We start from the raw sequence: 16,786 nt of genomic DNA on the forward strand, positions 1-16,786 counted from the left end.
GAAACCAACTCCACAAGTGCAATTACTAGAAAATTAAGAAAGGAAGCAGATTAAGCTTTCAGTTTAAGACACAAGAAAGTAAAATTAACCCAAAGAGGGACAAATCTGATTTTCAGCTTGTTAAATTTGATTACGAAGGAATTAGAGAAAAATAGTTATAAAAGGAGATATGAAGATAGATTGAAGGTGATAAAAAGGAACACCATAGTTACTTGATGGCAATGCCTTTGAAGAGCTGTGGGTAGTGGATGAAAGCAGAATCTGAGCTGACCTTCTAGATAGAGCATCTTGAACAGCTCCAGGCACAGATGAGTGAGCTCTATGGAATCCTCATAGAACAGATCATTCCTATGTTGTACAGACTTTAGGAATCACTTTCTAAGTAATTGAGCTCTGCTGTGTACCCAGCATTGCGATAGTGCCCGGGAGTGTGCCCGGGAGTGTGGGGATGAATAGAAACAACTAAAGCTCCTGTCTGGAATGTACAGAAGTTTGTGCCTGCAAGGAAGGAAATGCTCCTCAGTGCCTCGTCAGAAGAGGTCTGTTACAACTGTGGTAAGGACTGGAAGGGAGGGGACGGGGTGACTCATGCCATGAGATGACTGTGGAGGAGTGGGAGTGAAGCCGGTCTAGACAGAAGTGGAAGCTGTGCGTTTGGAGGCTTGGAGAAGATACTGAGGAGCCTGCAAGAAACCTGAAGTGACTGGTTGGGGCCAGCGAGGGAGGGAAAACCAAGGCCCAGCCATCATTGGATATGCCCAAAATAATGGTCTTCATCTCATGGCTACAGAAAATCCCTGAAAGGTCTTGGACAGGTATGTTAGTGTCAGGCTGAAGTTTCAGGAGTCTCTTTAAAGACTTGGGATCAAAGCAAGACTGAAAGCTAGTAGAGCGAACACTAAACTTGGTAGGGTGTGTACCATATCTAGACTCCTGATCTCCTGATGTCCTGATGGGCCCTTGAAAGGGCTTAGGCAGCACCCCCCCCCCCCACCGTGATCTTGCTGTTTGCAGTCGTCATATCCTCCTTCTTAAGCTGGTTCCACTCATTGCTTGTAGCTTTCCCCTGCAGAAATTCTACATCATCAATGTCTCCCACATCATAGGGTCTCCCTTCCAATGTCAGTTAATGCTCAGAGTTTCTCACTTCCCTCAAGTCTACCTGCAGGAACTCCACCCCTGTCACACTTTACCTTCCTTTGAAAACTGGGTATAAGACGCAGCAGGACTCTCTAAACCTTGCTTTTGTCAGGTTGCAAAGCTTGATTCATATGGAGAACAGCAAACTCCCAGAAGCACTCGGTTCTTAGTCAAATGAACGTTTGTCTTTACAGCCTTAAACCTGGGGGTACTTGGGGCCTGGCAAATTCCTGAGATGTCCTCATGGCATCTTTGTTATTGTCCTGATGCAAAGTACTTGGCTTCTTTTTAATGTCTCTAGTCTTTTCTACACTTGTGTTCTTGTCTGTATTTTTTGTTTTGTTTTGTTTTCTGAGACAAGGTTCCTCTATATAACAGTCATGGCTGTCCTGGAACTCACTCTGTAGACCAGGCTGGCCTTGAATTTACAGAGATCCGCCTGCCTCTGCCTCCCGAGTGCTGGGATTAAAGATGTGTGCCACCACCACCCAGCTCTTGTCTATAATTCTAAGTGAGCTCCTTTTGTGTCTAACCTGTTTTTTCTAAATCTTTCTCTTCTGCTCTTTTCTAACAGTTTTTACTGTAAACTTGTCTAAAAGTACCCACCAATAAGCACATCCACAAAGTTCATTAGGCCATCTGCTTTCAGTTCAGCCACACACAATTCATCATATACAAGATGTAGGCAAGTTCTTTGCCAGAATGTACACAAATGGCCTCTAGTCCAATTCTCAATGGACTTCTCATTCCTGTCAGAAACGTTGCAAGCATACAATATTTACTGTCCACATTCCTGATAACCATTCAGCCTGAAGCAGTTAAGAGCTTTTAACTCTCATCTTCAAGCTTTCCCCAAAATCCTCCCACAAACAAGTTCCAGAGGCTTATGAACCACATGGTCAGAGTAATGCACCAGCTTCTTGGTGCCAGTTCTCCCTGTCAGGGGTTGTCATCCCTGCAGCAAGACACTATGCACAGCTTACATGAGGAAGGATGACTTTTGACTCAGACTCAGGTTTCAGTCCATGGTTGGCTGTCATAGCTTTTAGGCCAATGGCAAGACAAACATCATGGCAGGTCATGACAGGATACCTGCTCATCTCATGGCAACCAGTAAGCAGAGAGGCAGGAAGGGATCAGGCTAGCTAAATCATTTAAAGGTGTGCCTCTAGGCATACTGCAACAAGGCCCTGCTCCTCCAACAAGGCCCCGCCTTTGTATAGCCTATTCATTAGGAATTCAATACATTAACCATTGATGAACTTAGTGCCCCCATCACCCAGCTGTCTGTCAGTAGTGTCACCAGCTAAGGATCAAACACATGGTCCTTTAGAGAAGGATACTTCATGTCCAAACCCCACACAGATTCCCAGGGATTCTCTGCTCAGTCACCTTCCTAACTAACTGTCCAGCTGACTCAGTTTGAAAAACACCATGGTACATGAATTGAGTTGATGAAACTTAACAGGCACCAGAGTTGATCAAGTTACAGAATTCTTTCCTGATTTCCTTGTGAAGTCTATATTATTGTATAGAAGAAGAAACTGAAGGACCTTAGAGCTGGATAGAGTGACCTCAGGAAGCTGGTTAACCTTAGACCATGAACTTCATCCATTTCAAAAGTATCTGATTCTGGTGTAAATCTAGTGGCATAGAACAACCTTTTTATCATATGCATGCTTTCTGTAGGCTAGAGTTAGAAAAGTCATAGGAAACACCCTGCATGTCCATAATGTTTGGGTCCTCAGCTTGGGGGCTAGGGTGACTTGATAATAGATGAAGTCTCTTAGGGACATCATTTCTTCTTCTCCTTCTCCTCCTCCTCCTCCTTCTCCTCCTCCTCCTCCTCCTCTTCCTGCCTCCCTCCCTCCTTCCCTCCCTCCCTCCCTCCATTTCTTCCTTCCTTCTCCTCCTTCCCCTCCCTCTCCCTTCCCCTTCTCCTCCTCTTCCTTTGTCTTCATCTTCTTTCTTCTTCCAAGGTCTCTCTATGTAGTTCTGACAGTCCTTTTTAAAGAGTAGTTTAGCTATTTGTGGATTGCTGTTACTCTTCATTTACATTTGAGTGTAGTTGGAGTATCTCAAAACAGATTTTCCTTGGGATTGTATCTGCATGGCTTACAATAACATTTATGGAGAAAACCCATGGAATCTGCATAAACCATAAAAACAAAGGAGTCCACTAACAGCAGATCCAAGGTCAGACTGCACAGTGATGCTCTGTCCATCAGCATCCAGCAGCAAGAAGTGCAGTTAAATGTGTGCAGCAGCTGCAGGGAAATCATGGACTGCTTTGGGGCCACATCCAGTGAAGAACACAGAAGACCTCCACAAGAAGACATCAAACTTAGTACCAGGTAGAGATGAGGAACTGAGAAAACAGAGGATCCTGTGTTCTTTGAGTGGTTGACTCGGTGTTTAAAGACCCTGTCCTCCCTAAGTCACTCATAAATCTGTTACAACAGTTGTTATAAAGTGATTTCTTTATGGTAGCGACTTTGTTTACTGATCCATCCCTGCACTCAGGACAGATCCCAGGAAGGAGAACGACCCCTCCTCCCCCAGTAAATGCGCAGATGGATGAATGGTGCAGTGAAGTGCATGCAGGCTGCACCCCTGCCTTTCCCACTCACTGACTGCTGCAGACTCATCCACACTGCTATGGGGTTTAGTTTGGTTTTGATTCTGGGGACAATCCGGGGCCTCAGCATGCATACAGACTTGCACATGCTAAGCATATGTTCTACCACTAAGCTAACCACCCCCCAGACCCTTGCTGGGCGTGGTGGTGCATGCCTTTAATCCCAGCAGTTGGGAGGCAGAGGCAAGTGGGTCTCTGTGAGTTCAAGGCCAGCCCGCTCTACATAGTGAGTTCCAGAACAGCCAAAGCTACATAGTAAGACTCTATCTTGAAAAAACAAACAAAAATATTATTTATTGAAATTACTGTCACAGGCCCAATGAGTGTTTTTTTTCTTTTTTCTTTTCTTTTTTTTTTGTACAGTCAGTAAAGCTATTATATGTCTCTACCCTCATGACTTTACATGAAACTGATTACTTCTCAAAGACCCACCTCCAAATAACATTAATAGGAACTGGGTGTTAAATTTTAGCCCATGAACTTAAACATTTTTTTTTTTTAGATTTATTTCTTTATTTTTGTCTTTAGTTTTTTGGTGACAGGGTCTCTCTATATGGCCCTGGCTGTTCTAGAACTCACTCTGTAGACCACGCTGGCCTCAAACTCACAGAGATCTCTCTGCCTCTACCTCCCAAATGCTGGTATTAAAGGCATATGCCACCACACCTGACTAGATTTATTTATTTTTAAAGGTTATTTTGTGTGTATGAGTGTCTTACATATATCCATGTGCACTAAATACCTGCAGTGCCCAAGGGGGCTAGAAGAAGGCATCAGATTCCCTGGAATTAGAGTTATGAATGATTGTGAACTGCCATGTGGGAGCTGGGAATTGAACCTGGGCCCTCTGGAAGAGCAGACAGGGCTCTTAACTAGCCATGTCTCCAACCCTTATTTATTTTATTTTGTGGATATGGGTATTTTGCCTGAATGTGCATCACTTACGTACTTGGTGCCTGTGAAGGCCAGAAGAGAATATTGAATCCTGGGCCTGGAGTGACAGGTGGCTATGAGCCTCCATATGGGTGCTGGGAGCTAAACCCAGGTCCTTTGGAAGAACATCCAGTACTCTTAACCACTGAACCATCTCTCCAGCTCCCTAGCATGAGAACTTTTGAAGAACACATTCAAACCATAGCACAGCTTTAATGCTCAGCAGATTATTTTGATGTTCTCTGTAGGTTTTGTTGTTTTGGGTTTGTTTTTTGAAACGAGGTTTCACTGTGTACCTTCTGGCTGGCCTGGAACTCACAAAGCTCCCCATGTGCTACCATTTCTGTCTGATCTGGATGTGTCACTGAGTGCAATCAGAAGCGCACATGCTGTGTTCTGGGACTGTGGGCATTTGCTTTGGGAGGGTCCCCAGTACTCTGTTCTGGAACACGGGCATGGAAACACTAAATCTCTGGGTTGCTACACTGACCCTGGCTTCCCAGATATGTTCATTGGCCATCATCTTTAGCCAGATTTGCCCAGGAAGGCTCCTCAGTGAGACTGGGAAAACTATCTCCTACAGGGCGGTACCTTTGCGGTACATTACTTTCCCTCCGAGGTGCTTGCATGGGAGGTGTTCTGTGAGAGCTGTCTGGAAGCAGTACAGGACCAGCACTGAGTCTGTGACACAGTCACTTCTAGACTGACCTGATTTTGATGTTGAACCATCAATAGACTGTTGCTACCCTGGAAGATATGCCTTAGTGGCATTCACAGCAGAGTTCCTTTCCACTTAGCATGGCCAATGGCCAGGGAAGGAGGTTATCTATGTAAGGGAGTCCAATGGCTCCTTAGTTTAGTTATTGTTTGAATGCAAATTATTTAAAATACTTTTATAAGAGGCTAGGTGTGGCCTGGCGGTGGTGGCACACGCCTTTAATTCCAGCATTGGGAGGCAGAGGCAGGTAGATCTCTGAGTTTGAGGCCAGCCTGGTCTAGAGAGTGAGTTCCAGGACAGGCTCCAAAGCTGTACCCTGTCTTGAAAAACAAACAAACAAACAAACAAAAAACAAAACAAAAGCCTGAGTGTGGTGGCATTTAAAATACTTTTTTTTTTTTTTTTTTTTTTTTTTGGTTTTTCGAGACAGGGTTTCTCTGTGTAGCTTTGCGCCTCTCCTGGAACTCACGGTAGCCCAGGCTGGCCTCGAACTCACAGAGATCTGCCTGGCTCTGCCTCCCGAGTGCTGGGATTAAAGGCATGCGCCACCACCGCCCGGCTTAAAATACTTTTATAAGAGGCCTGGCATGGTGGCAAATGCCCTTAATCCCAGTACTCAGAAGCAGTCAGGCAGATCTCTATGTGTTCTAGGCCAGCCTGGTCTACATGATGGGTTCCAGGACAGTCAGGGGTATGTAGAGAGACTCTGTCTCAAAAACAAACAAACAAACAAACAAACAGCAACTTTTTATAAGGCTGGAAAGATTGTTCAGTAGTTGAGGGCACTTGACCCAAATTCAGTTCCCTGTCCCTCAGTACTGGCGTCTTACAGCCTCCTGGAGCTCCAGTTCCTGGAGATTAGCATCCTTTGGCCTCTACATGGTGCACATAAACTCACACGGGAATGCATACATACACTAAAATAGCTAAATTAATCTTTAAAATTACTTTTACATCTTAAGCATCTCAGCCCTTTAGAGACTAATAAGTCCTCCACTTTACTGATGGTTGAAGATCGTCATTTCCCGGGCTCTCTGTGGGCTTCTTGGTCCCTAGGCAAGACCCAGGAGGAAGGTGGTATGGGTAATAAAGGTACTCTCATAGCTAGCCATGCATACAGAAGGGGAGAAATGTGGGCAGAGCTTCTAGGGAGGGGGAGGACCTGTGGTGGGAGAGAGTGCTGCAGGAGGAGGGAGACAAGGTGTTTGGTTTGAGGGTATTTATACTCTTGGTGCTAGGGAGTTGGGGTGGAGGTGGGCTGATGCCTAGGATGGGCTTGGGTGGAAGCACCTTATGAGGCTAGTCATATGACCAGATTTGCATTTTAGAAAGCCTGGAGAATGGTTTGGAGCAAGGCCAGATTGGGCTCTGGCAGCCACGGGCGATGGAAGTCTGAGGAGACGGCTGGGCCGGCTCTGAGGGTGGAAGGGCAGGTGGAAGCAGAACTGCAGAGAAGTCAGGATTTGGAGGAGAACCAGAGTTTAGTCACCACAAAGCCATTAGGAGATGCTCTGGATCGAGTTGGAGATGTGTGGGTCTCTGTCCAGAATGGGGTCCTGGGTCGGGGAGCACACAGATTTAGAAGATTTAACAGAGTTTTAAAGATGTTAATTCAGAGGCTGGGCATAGTGGGTGAGGCATGACTTTAATCCCAGCATTTGGGAGGTAGAGGCAGGTGAATCTGTGAGTTCGAGGCCAGCCTGGTCTACAAAGTGAATTCTAGGACAACTAGAGCTACATAGTGAGACCCTGTCTCCAAAAAAAGAAAAAAAAACAAGTACTGAACTTAGTTTTCTCACTGCGCTCACTCCCATCTTCTGAGCGGCTGTCTATAGTGCTGCCTCTAGTAAAGTGTTTTCCCACCCCCTCGTACAGACAGCTCTCAGGAGTGCGCCAGAGTCTGAGGCCATGGTTCTTGTTCCCCCACAGACCTTCTGTTCACCAGCTGCTGACCCGGCCCTCCTCTTCCTGATCCTGAGGACGTCCTGACATGGCTGGCACTCGCCCACCATGGTTCCCCTCTTTTATGTGTGTAAGCAGTTCTGTTCTGCTTCTCATGTTGTGCAGTGTCCACGACATGACCCCCAAGCTATCCCCTAGCACACCATCTTCTCTCTTCCTTTTGGTCTCCTCCAGTCTGTTGGCTTTACATCGTGCATTTATGTGTATTTTTGACTAGGGCTGCTGTGCCAAATTACCACAAACTGGGTATACTAAACAGTAGATTGCTCACCAGCATGTGTGAGGCCCTGGGTTTAATCCCTACCACCCCCAGAAATGGATTCTCTCGTGGTTCTGGAAATCCATGATCAAGGTGTAGACAGGGCTACACTCTCTCTGGAGGATCTAAGGATCTGTGATCTGTCCTTGCCTCTTCCAGCTTCTGGTGACCCTGCTTTGGCTTCCTGGGCTTAAGGGTGTATTCCTACTGTATGTGCCTCCATCTTCCCATGGCAAACCTCTTTGTGTGTCTCAGATCTTCCCCTCTCCTCTTAAATAGACAGCCAGTTGCTCCATCCCAAGTCCAGAGGCATTTCATCTCAAGACCCTTAGTGTCATTCCATCTGTAAGACCCTGTTTCTACATCTGGTCCATGTTCAGGTGCTGGGTTAGAGTGGGACGTGTCTTGTGGAGGACTCAGCTCATCTCCCTGTGTACCCACTGTACCCTGACGATGACCAAGTGATTCCAGCCCAGGCTCCTCTGCTCAGTTTCCGAGAAGGTATCTGAGACTCGCCTGCAGCCTGAGATGTCCTGCCTTGTTTCCCTCCCAAGCCGAGGAGCTGTTCTTAGCTGTTTGCTCACCTCAGGACCTGCGGCTCTATTCTTCCAGGTGCTCAGGTGGGAAGCTTGGACCCATCCCTGCTCCTTTAGCTCATCTGCAGGTCCCTGGCTCACCTCCTCTGACTCTGGTGCCTATAGCTCCCCACCTTGGCTCCTGTGCCCCTCAGCCGTGCAGTCTGGTCTGAGTCACCCACTGCTCAGACCTGTTGTGGGTTTCTATCCACTGACTTGCTGTCCTCACTGTAGCCACAAACTCACCTGATCAATCACATCCCTACCATCTTCTCCTCTCTGTTCAGCCATCTTGTCTCCTGGCTTCCTTCTGCACAGGGGTGGTAGGTAGCCTACTACTACTTCACTGGTCAGACTTCTGCTCTAAGGTGCCTTACCCAACCTTGCTCATGTACCTCATCACTCCTGACATTGACTTGCCAGTGTTTGTCAGTAGTTTGTGTCTACACCCAAGCCATTTGTCCGCATAGCATCTATTAAACTTATGTATTAGCTCCTTCCCCATGTGCTAGCTCCTGGGCTTATGAAAAGCTCTGGTACCTGGGGACAACCTCAGTATGATAATGCTGAGGTGAGTCTAGCTCCCCTTTTGGTCATCTCTGTGGCCTTGGCCCCATTATTCTTTCTTTTAAGATATAAAGTGGGCATCATCTGAGAACCCCTGGGGGCTATCATGTGCTCAGGAGGTGGCCCAGCTCTTGCTACCACTAACTACACTGTTGGTGGGATAGACACCCTTCTTAGAGCTGTCTCGAGACATGTGGCTCATTCCTGCCTGTAGCGTGCCCTGCTCCAGCTGTATGTGCTTCTGTTTTGTGCAGTCTAGAGTATAGTGGTACTTCCCGTGGTGACCCTTAGCTGGTTCTGCTAGTGCAGACCAAGTGATGTCCCTGCCCTTGCTCTTAGAGTGACTGTCTGGGCAGGCTCCTGCATACTGGTCTAGGCCAGCTGGGGCTCACCCATGTTGCCATGCTGCAGCATCCCCCTCCTGCACACTGGTCTAGGCCAGCTGGGGCTCACCCGTGTTGCCACGCTGCAGCATCCCCCTTCACCTCCCATGCTTGTCAGATCCCTGGTCATCATTCCAGCCCAGCAACATTATTTTGAGAGTTTCTGTCATCAGTAAGCAAGTGACCATTGCTTACTTATTTGTGCCATACACACAGGTACGTCAGAGTGCCATCTGCGCCTGTGGGGTACATTATTTTCATTTTGCATCAGCCATTTCTTTTCTCCCCAGTCTCACAAGTTATCAAGCCTTTCTTAGATGGCCCTTTCCTGGAGAGGCTTGCTCTGCCCACACATGCTGGGAACCCCTCCATACCTCTCCCTTTCTCCTCATGCTCCTGTCCTGTGGGGCCCTTGGTGTCTTTCCTACTAGTCTCCTATTCTGCCTGCCACTGCCATGTACTCAAGGAAGGCTGGGTCTCTCTAGGCTAACTCCTGTGCTTCTGGTGTCCTGTCCCCCCCCCCCCCAACATCCTGTATGTGACAGTATTTTCTGGCTCCTTGTGAGGGGATGAAGGAGTATGGTTGACCATACAATAGCGGGTTGGGGCCCAGCTTAGTAAGATGAGTGACTGCTAAGCAAGTGTAATGCTGCCAAGGCGGATTTGCCTTGGAGTTAAGGGATTGCCCCTCTCTGTACAAAAATACACAGTTTTTAGAAATTACAGATGCTGTGGGATAAAAGACAAGAAATGCCGAGGAAGTGTTAACCAGTGCTCTTCTGCTTTTGTTTTCCTAGACACCACTCACTTCTGACTCAAGATGATCTGATGTCTGAAGTGAACTCTCATCAACCATGATGGCTACACAGACGTTAAGTATAGACAGCTATCAAGATGGACAGCAAGTAAGGGCCTGACCTTTATTCTGCATCCTGATCATTGCCAGGCAACCCGACACTAAATGTGGACAGTACTCTGTGAATGTTCCGTTTCCATGAGCTCACACGACACCTTGAAATGTATTCGGCATCCATTACAGACCAGAGCTCAGAGCTATCAATTGCTCATGCTTGCTCTTTAAGTGACACCACCTCCTGCCCAGCGTGAATGCATGGGTGCATGTAAGCATGTGGTGCTGGGGATTAAAAACTGGACACTTTGGGGGTGGTAGCGGTGCATGCCTTTAATCCCAGCACTCAGGAGATGAGGCAGAGGTAGGAGGATCTCAGGGTTTGCAGCCAGCCTGCTCTATAGAGTTCCAGGACAGCCATGGCTACACAGAGAAACCCTGTCTCGAAAAACAAAACAAAGACCAAAACTGGACACTTGCCTAGCATTGTGAGCATTTGGGTTGATCTCCAGCACAGGGAAGAAAAAAGGAAAGAGAAGCTGGGTGGGTGTTTGTCTGTTTGCAACACTAGTGGTTGAGTCCAGGGTCTCAAGCTTGACAAGCACCTTCCCATAGCTGGGCCCCTTAAGCTGGGTGTCCTAGAGGTTTTCTTGTTGTTTGGTTTTGAGACAGTCTTTCTGCAGAGCCTAGACTTAGCGTGAACTCACAATCCACCTGTCTTGGTGTCTTAAGTGCTGGGACACAAGTATACACCATGTGCCTAGCTCTGTTTGGTTTTGGTTTGTGTTTACTGTTTGTTTGTTTGTTGTATGTAGGTGCACATGTGCCGTACAACAGGCTAAAGTCAGTTCTCCCCTCCGCTGTAGGCACCAGGGTCTGAACTCAGGTTATCAATCTTGGCAGCAAGTGCCTTTACCTCCGGAGCCATCGAGCTAGCCCCTGTGTTTGTTTTGTGAGACAGGGTTTCATGCTGTAGGCCAGTCTAGCCTTGAGGTTGTGCAGACCTGCCTCAGCCTCCTGAGTGTGAGATTACAAGTGGGGGATCCTGGGACACAGCATTGACACTGAATACTTCTCTTACAGAGCATCCGAGCTCAGTTCCCAGAGCTCCTGGCAGCCAACACTGCCTGTAACTCCAGCTCCAGGGTATCCAGTGTCCTCTTTTAGACCTCAAGGGCACCTGTACTCATGCATGTCTATATCCACCCACCCCCACATATATACATATTTTCAGAAATATAAGTAAATCAAAATAAAATGATGGGACTCATGGTTTTCTCTCCCCGGTGGTGAGCCTAGGATGGAACTGTCCCAGTAATGCCCGTAGTGGAGTTTCCCTCTAGACCTGTCTACCCTGTGTGTGCTTGGGCAGTTGTGTTATGATGAGGGTAGGATTGTCCTCTCACTGAGGCTGTCCAGTGTTTTTATATGTGTAGCATGTGCAGCCACAGCAGCTGAAGAGAAGCTCAGCTGAGGTACTGGCCCCTCTCCTTACACCCGGGGCCCTGCTGAGTGCTCCCTGGGTGTTCTCAGTTCTACCACTGTGTTCCAATTTAGCAGAGTTGTGCTACAGAGTCGGTAGAGAAGGGGTGTCACCTGTCCCTTTCCCCCTAGCCTAAGGGTTTGAGGGAGACCAGGGAGGTTTGTCAAGGTGGCTGGGAGCTGAGACAGGCTCTGTCTCCTTTCCTTGACGACCAGTTTCGCACCATTTCTGTCTGGTTGCAGATACTTGTTTTTGTTTAGTGTTTTTGCTGTTTTGAGTCTGCCTTAGGCTTTTTTCTTTTTGGTTTTTCGAGACAGGGTTTCTCTGTGTAGCTTTGCGCCTTTCCTGGGACTCACTTGGTAGCCCAGGCTGGCCTCGAACTCACAGAGATCCGCCTGGCTCTGCCTCCCGAGTGCTGGGATTAAAGGCGTGCGCCACCACCGCCCGGCGGCTTTTTTCTTTTTCATGCTCTCTCCTTCCCTTCCTTTCCCTCCCCGCCCCTCCCCTTAGTCCCTTTCTTCCTCCTCCTGCTCTTCCTTCCCTGATACTCTCTTCACTTCTGTTATTGTTTTGAGACAGAGTCTCTGGTAGCTAAGGCTAGCCTCAAACCTTCTCAGTAGCTGAGGATGACCTTTAATACCTGATCCTCCTGCCTCCCTCCTGAGTACTGAAATTGTAGGTATGTGCCACCACAGCCAGCTCTGGGTAATTCTTTTTTTTTTTCTTCAAATGCAAATCTAATAGTATATCTGCTCCCTGAGTCCTGAAGTGGCTCCCCATAGGTGTCAGGCAAGGTCCAAACTGCCCTAGCTCGGTGCCTGCATGCCCCGATGTCCAGACTGCCCTAGCTCTGTGCCTGCATGCCCCGATGGACTCCCAGGCCATCCAGCATCTCATGACATGGCATACTTAGGCATCTCTTTACCTCAAGGCTCTGCCTGTGGTTGTTCCAGTTGCTCTTTCCCTCTTGTCCTCTAGGTCTTTGTTCAGACTAGCCTTCTATCCGCCATCTGTGTGTATCCCCACACCAGAAGGAGCAGTACAACCTCCTGTGGCAGGGCCTGATGCTCTTTAAGGGACATTCCATGACCCTATGTGGACAGTCACACTATCCTGACATAGAACACTTGGGTTCCTCCTTCAAAGTCATTTCAAAGAAGACTCAAATAAGTCTTGTAATGCTTTTTTTTTTTTCCTTTTTCTAAGACAAGGTTTCTCTATGTAGCTTTGGTGGCTGGCTGTTCTAGATCTCACTCTGTAGACCAGGCTGGCTTTGAACTCACAGAAATCCACCTGGCTCTGCCTCCCGAGTGCTGGGATTAACGGTGTGCACCACCACCGCCCAGCTTGTAATGCTTTTTTATACATACAATTTTTAGGCTTTCATTTCTTATTTAGTTAGTTAGTTTTTCTGAGACAGCATCTCACTATATATCCCTAGTTTACCTGGAGGTCACTGTGTAGACCCGGCTAGACTTGAACTCACAGTGGTTTACCTGCCTCTGTCCCCTAAGTGCTGGGATTAAAGATGGGAGCCGTCATGTCTGGCTAGTTGCTTTATTATTTTTTTAAGAATAGTTTGGGGCTGGAGAGATGGCTCAGAGGTTAAGAGCACTGACTGCTCTTCCAGAGGTCCTGAGTTCAATTCCCAGCAACCACATGATGGCTCACAACCATCTGTAATGAGATCTGGTGCCCTCTTCTGGCCTGCAGTCATACATGCTATATACATAATAAATATATAAGTCTAAAAAAAATACTCTCAGTTCTTGTTGTTGTGTGGTGGTGGTGGTGGTGGTGGTGGTGGTGGTGGTGGTGGTGGTGGTGTGTGTGTGTGTGTGTGGTTTTTCGAGACAGGGTTTCTCTTTGTAACAGTCTTAGCTGTCCTGGCCTTGAACTCACAGAGATCCTCCTGAGTACTGGGTTTAAAGGTGTATGCCACCACCACCCAGCATTATCTCAAGTCTTTTTTTGGTTTGGTTTTTTGTTTTTCGATCATCTCAATTCTTAATGAGTTAGAAATTTGGCCTTTATGTTGTCTACTGATAGAAGGTGAGAGATTTAAAGGAGTCTTGCTGCTGGAATGCTTTGTGTTGCTCTTGGCAGGTATATAATCTTCCAGCTGTAGGGTAAGTAGCACTGTATGTTTTGTATTTTGTAACAAAATATCTCCTTTTACAGATGCAGGTGGTAACAGAGTTAAAAACAGAGCAAGATCCCAACTGCTCTGACCCGGATGCAGAAGGAGTGAGTCCTCCTCCCATGGAGTCTCAAACCCCAATGGATGCCGACAAGCAGGCCATTTATAGGTAGTGTCCGGGTGTGGAATATGTGGTTCTCAGAGAACCAGGGAGAATGCCTACAGTGAAGTGGAGCCCAGTGCTGGGATCTAATCTGAGCAGGGTGGTACCATTGGGATATTGCAACTACTGGGGAAACCTTTTCAGAGATGTTACTTCTAATAAGAAGAGAAAAGGTTTTATAATATAAATCTACATGTTGGATAACCTTTCAGAAAAATCTTCAGGCCAGGCATGGTGGTGCACACTTGGAATATCAGCACTGGGGATAGAGAATTCAAAGCCAGTTCCGGGCCAGTCTGGGCTATATAACAAGACTCTCAAAGGGAAAGGAGGCCTTGAGATGGGTCAGGAAGGAAAGCACTTGCCATGTAAAACATGATGACCTGAGTTTGATTTCTGGAACCCACAGAAAGTGGAGAGAACTCTACAAAGTTGTCCTCTGACCTCCACATGTGCAGCTCTAGAAATCGTCATTTTATTCTGTAGACCTCAGCTACCTAGATGTCTCCTGAGTGAGGTCATGTGCTGCTGTCTGGACCTCAGCTACCTAGGTGTCTCCTGAGTGAGGTCATGACCTGTAGTGAGGGCTCACTTCAGTTATATGATATCTCCTTGGTTTTCTTTTCTTTTCTTTTTTTATTTGTCGGAGCTGAGGACTGAACCCAGGGCCTTGCGCTTGCTAGGCAAGCTCTCTACCATTGAGCTAAATGCCCAACACTGGTTTTCTTTTCTTGACTGGCTTCTTTCACATAAAGTGTTTTAAACATGAATCTGTAATATAGAATCTTCTGGGACTTTCTTCCTTTTTGAGGCTGAATAGAATTTTGTTGTGTATATACCACAGTTATCTATTTGGGTTGCTGCATCTTTTTTTTTTTTTTTTTTTTTTTTTTTTTTTTGAGACAGGATCTCTCTTTATAGTCCTGGCCTGGCCTGGCCTGGAACTCCCTTTGTAGATCGAGCTGCCCTTGAACTCATAGAGATCAGCCTGCCTCTGCCTCCTTAGTGCTAGGATCAAAGGTGTGCACCACTGCCCGGCTGTTCTTTCTCCTTTTGACTGTTAGTGCACTCTGAACGGGTATGTAGATGCACATTAGCTGTACACAGTGTATTAGAAGCTTCAGTCAGGATTGTCAGACTTAGAAACAGCCTATATGTTTCTCATAGAGTAGTGGGTCCTTGCAGTGTATGCCACTCAGCATTTAAAAGGAAGGAATTTGGCTGCATGCAACTTCCCAGCTGTCTCAGCTGAGTGAAGGAAGCTCAGGCTTGCATTTGTATGATTGCTTTTACATAACACCAAAAGAAAACTTGATGATGGTGACCCCTGCTGGGCTAGGGATTCCAGCATGGTGCACCAAAGGAAGAAAAGAGGAGGTTTGGGGTCCTGATGTGACTAGACACACACATAAGGGTCTAAGCACCAAGAACGGTCTATTTTATTGTTGGATAGTTCACAGATAAAAATTTAAATTCAGCCGTGGTGGTACATGCTGTAATCCCACACCTTGGCGGGGCAAGAGGAGTGTGAACGAGGCCAGCAAGGACTGTAGTGAGACCCTCTGTCATAAAACAAATAGCAAACAAATAAGAAAAAAAATTATGAAAAGATCAGGAGTTTTGAAAAATTATTTTCACATAGCTTAAAATTAATCCAGTTAAAAATATTTTGCTGGGTGGTAGTGGTGGAAGCCTTTAATTCCAGTACATGGGAGGCAGAGACAGGCAGATCTCTGTGAGTTCAAGGCCAGCCTAGTTTACAGAGTGAGTTCCAGGATAGCCAAGACTACACAGAGAAACCCTGTCTCAGAAAACCAAAAAAATAAAATAAACACTTCATGAAACACTTCCACTCAGAGTAGCCATGCAATATAAACAAATTAAAAACAAGTAACAGATGGCTCAGGGTGGCTGAGGCAGGCATGGCTGCTCTTCCAAAGGACCCAGCTTCAGTTCCCAGGAGATCTGATGCCTTATTCTGACCTCCATGGGTACCAGGTGTGTACATAGTGCGCATTTATGGAATAAGAAAAAGAACATATGCAAACAAGTAATGGACTGTTTAAAAATCATTCATACAGGCCAGACAATGTGCACACCTGTAACTTCAGTACTTGGAGGCTGAGGCAGGAGAGCCTCCAGTTAGAAGCCAACCTGGCCCATGTAATGGCTCCCTGTCTAAAAAGGGTGGAGGCTCACTGGTGCACACATCCCAAAGCCTTCCTGGAGAGATGTGGCACACCTTTTCTCCCTTTCCCTGCAGGCATCCGCTATTTCCATTACTAGCTTTGTTGTTTGAGAAATGTGAGCAGTCCACGCAGGGCTCTGAAGGCACGACGTCTGCCAGCTTTGATGTGGACATTGAGAACTTTGTCAGGAAGCAGGAGAAGGATGGGAAGCCCTTCTTCTGTGAAGATCCGGAAACGGACAATTTAGTGAGTAAAATCCCTGCTTTGTTTCTTTGTGTCGTGTGTGTGTGTGTGTGTGTGTGTGTGTGTGTGTGTGTGTGTGTGTGTGTGTGTGACTTAAGCCCTGCCCACGTAGTTTACCTTCCTAGTCTTCTAGTTTCTGACTGGTTTCCCCTTTAACAATCTTACTGATTTGTGCTTCCTCCCGAGGTAGGGGCTCAGTCCTCTCATGGGTGTCTGTAAAGACTTGCTGGAGCAGGCTGCTCCTGCAGGGCGTCTGTCCCACTGGTGTTGTGAGTGCAGATCTAATCTTAGAAGCAGGCTCGAGGCGTCATCAGCAAAGCAACTCCCCCCAGTGCTGACACCAGTTGCTCTGCCTTCTTCCTGTCCGACCCAGTAGCAAGGGCTTTGAGGACACAGGCAGTGCCAGCATCCTTTGTCAGGGCACCCATACTGTCTGCCCTTCCAGCCGGAGCCTCTCCCGGATTCACATGACCTCAGAGCCCCACAGCGAGGTGTGTTCTCCGGGTTTTGTGAGTACCTGGAGGACTCCAGCCTTCAGAGGGT

General features: G+C 47.1%; 1 protein-coding gene across 8 annotated transcripts in view; it reads left to right on the plus strand.

Annotated features, from left to right (window-relative positions):
* Pknox1 (PBX/knotted 1 homeobox 1) overlaps nt 1-16,786 on the plus strand; it is a 41,143-nt gene that overhangs the window by 8,029 nt on the left and 16,328 nt on the right. For 4 of the 8 annotated variants that reach the window (XM_052744521.1, XM_052744520.1, XM_052744514.1 and 1 more), the window contains 5 exons: nt 7,359-7,461; nt 8,031-8,270; nt 9,973-10,080; nt 13,690-13,817; nt 16,075-16,246. In XM_052744521.1, coding sequence (XP_052600481.1) covers nt 10,030-10,080; nt 13,690-13,817; nt 16,075-16,246 — 351 coding nt within the window. In that variant the 5' untranslated portion in view covers nt 7,359-7,461; nt 8,031-8,270; nt 9,973-10,029. Of the gene's footprint in view, nt 1-7,358; nt 7,462-8,030; nt 8,271-9,972; nt 10,081-13,689; nt 13,818-16,074; nt 16,247-16,786 lie in introns of those variants that run through there. The other 4 variants (XM_052744517.1, XM_052744516.1, XM_052744518.1 and 1 more) reach the window with 4 other exon arrangements.

The sequence above is a fragment of the Peromyscus californicus genome, unplaced genomic scaffold (assembly GCF_007827085.1).
Source record: "Peromyscus californicus insignis strain IS unplaced genomic scaffold, ASM782708v3 Scaffold_19__1_contigs__length_69161282, whole genome shotgun sequence".
Lineage (NCBI taxonomy): Eukaryota > Metazoa > Chordata > Mammalia > Rodentia > Cricetidae > Peromyscus > Peromyscus californicus.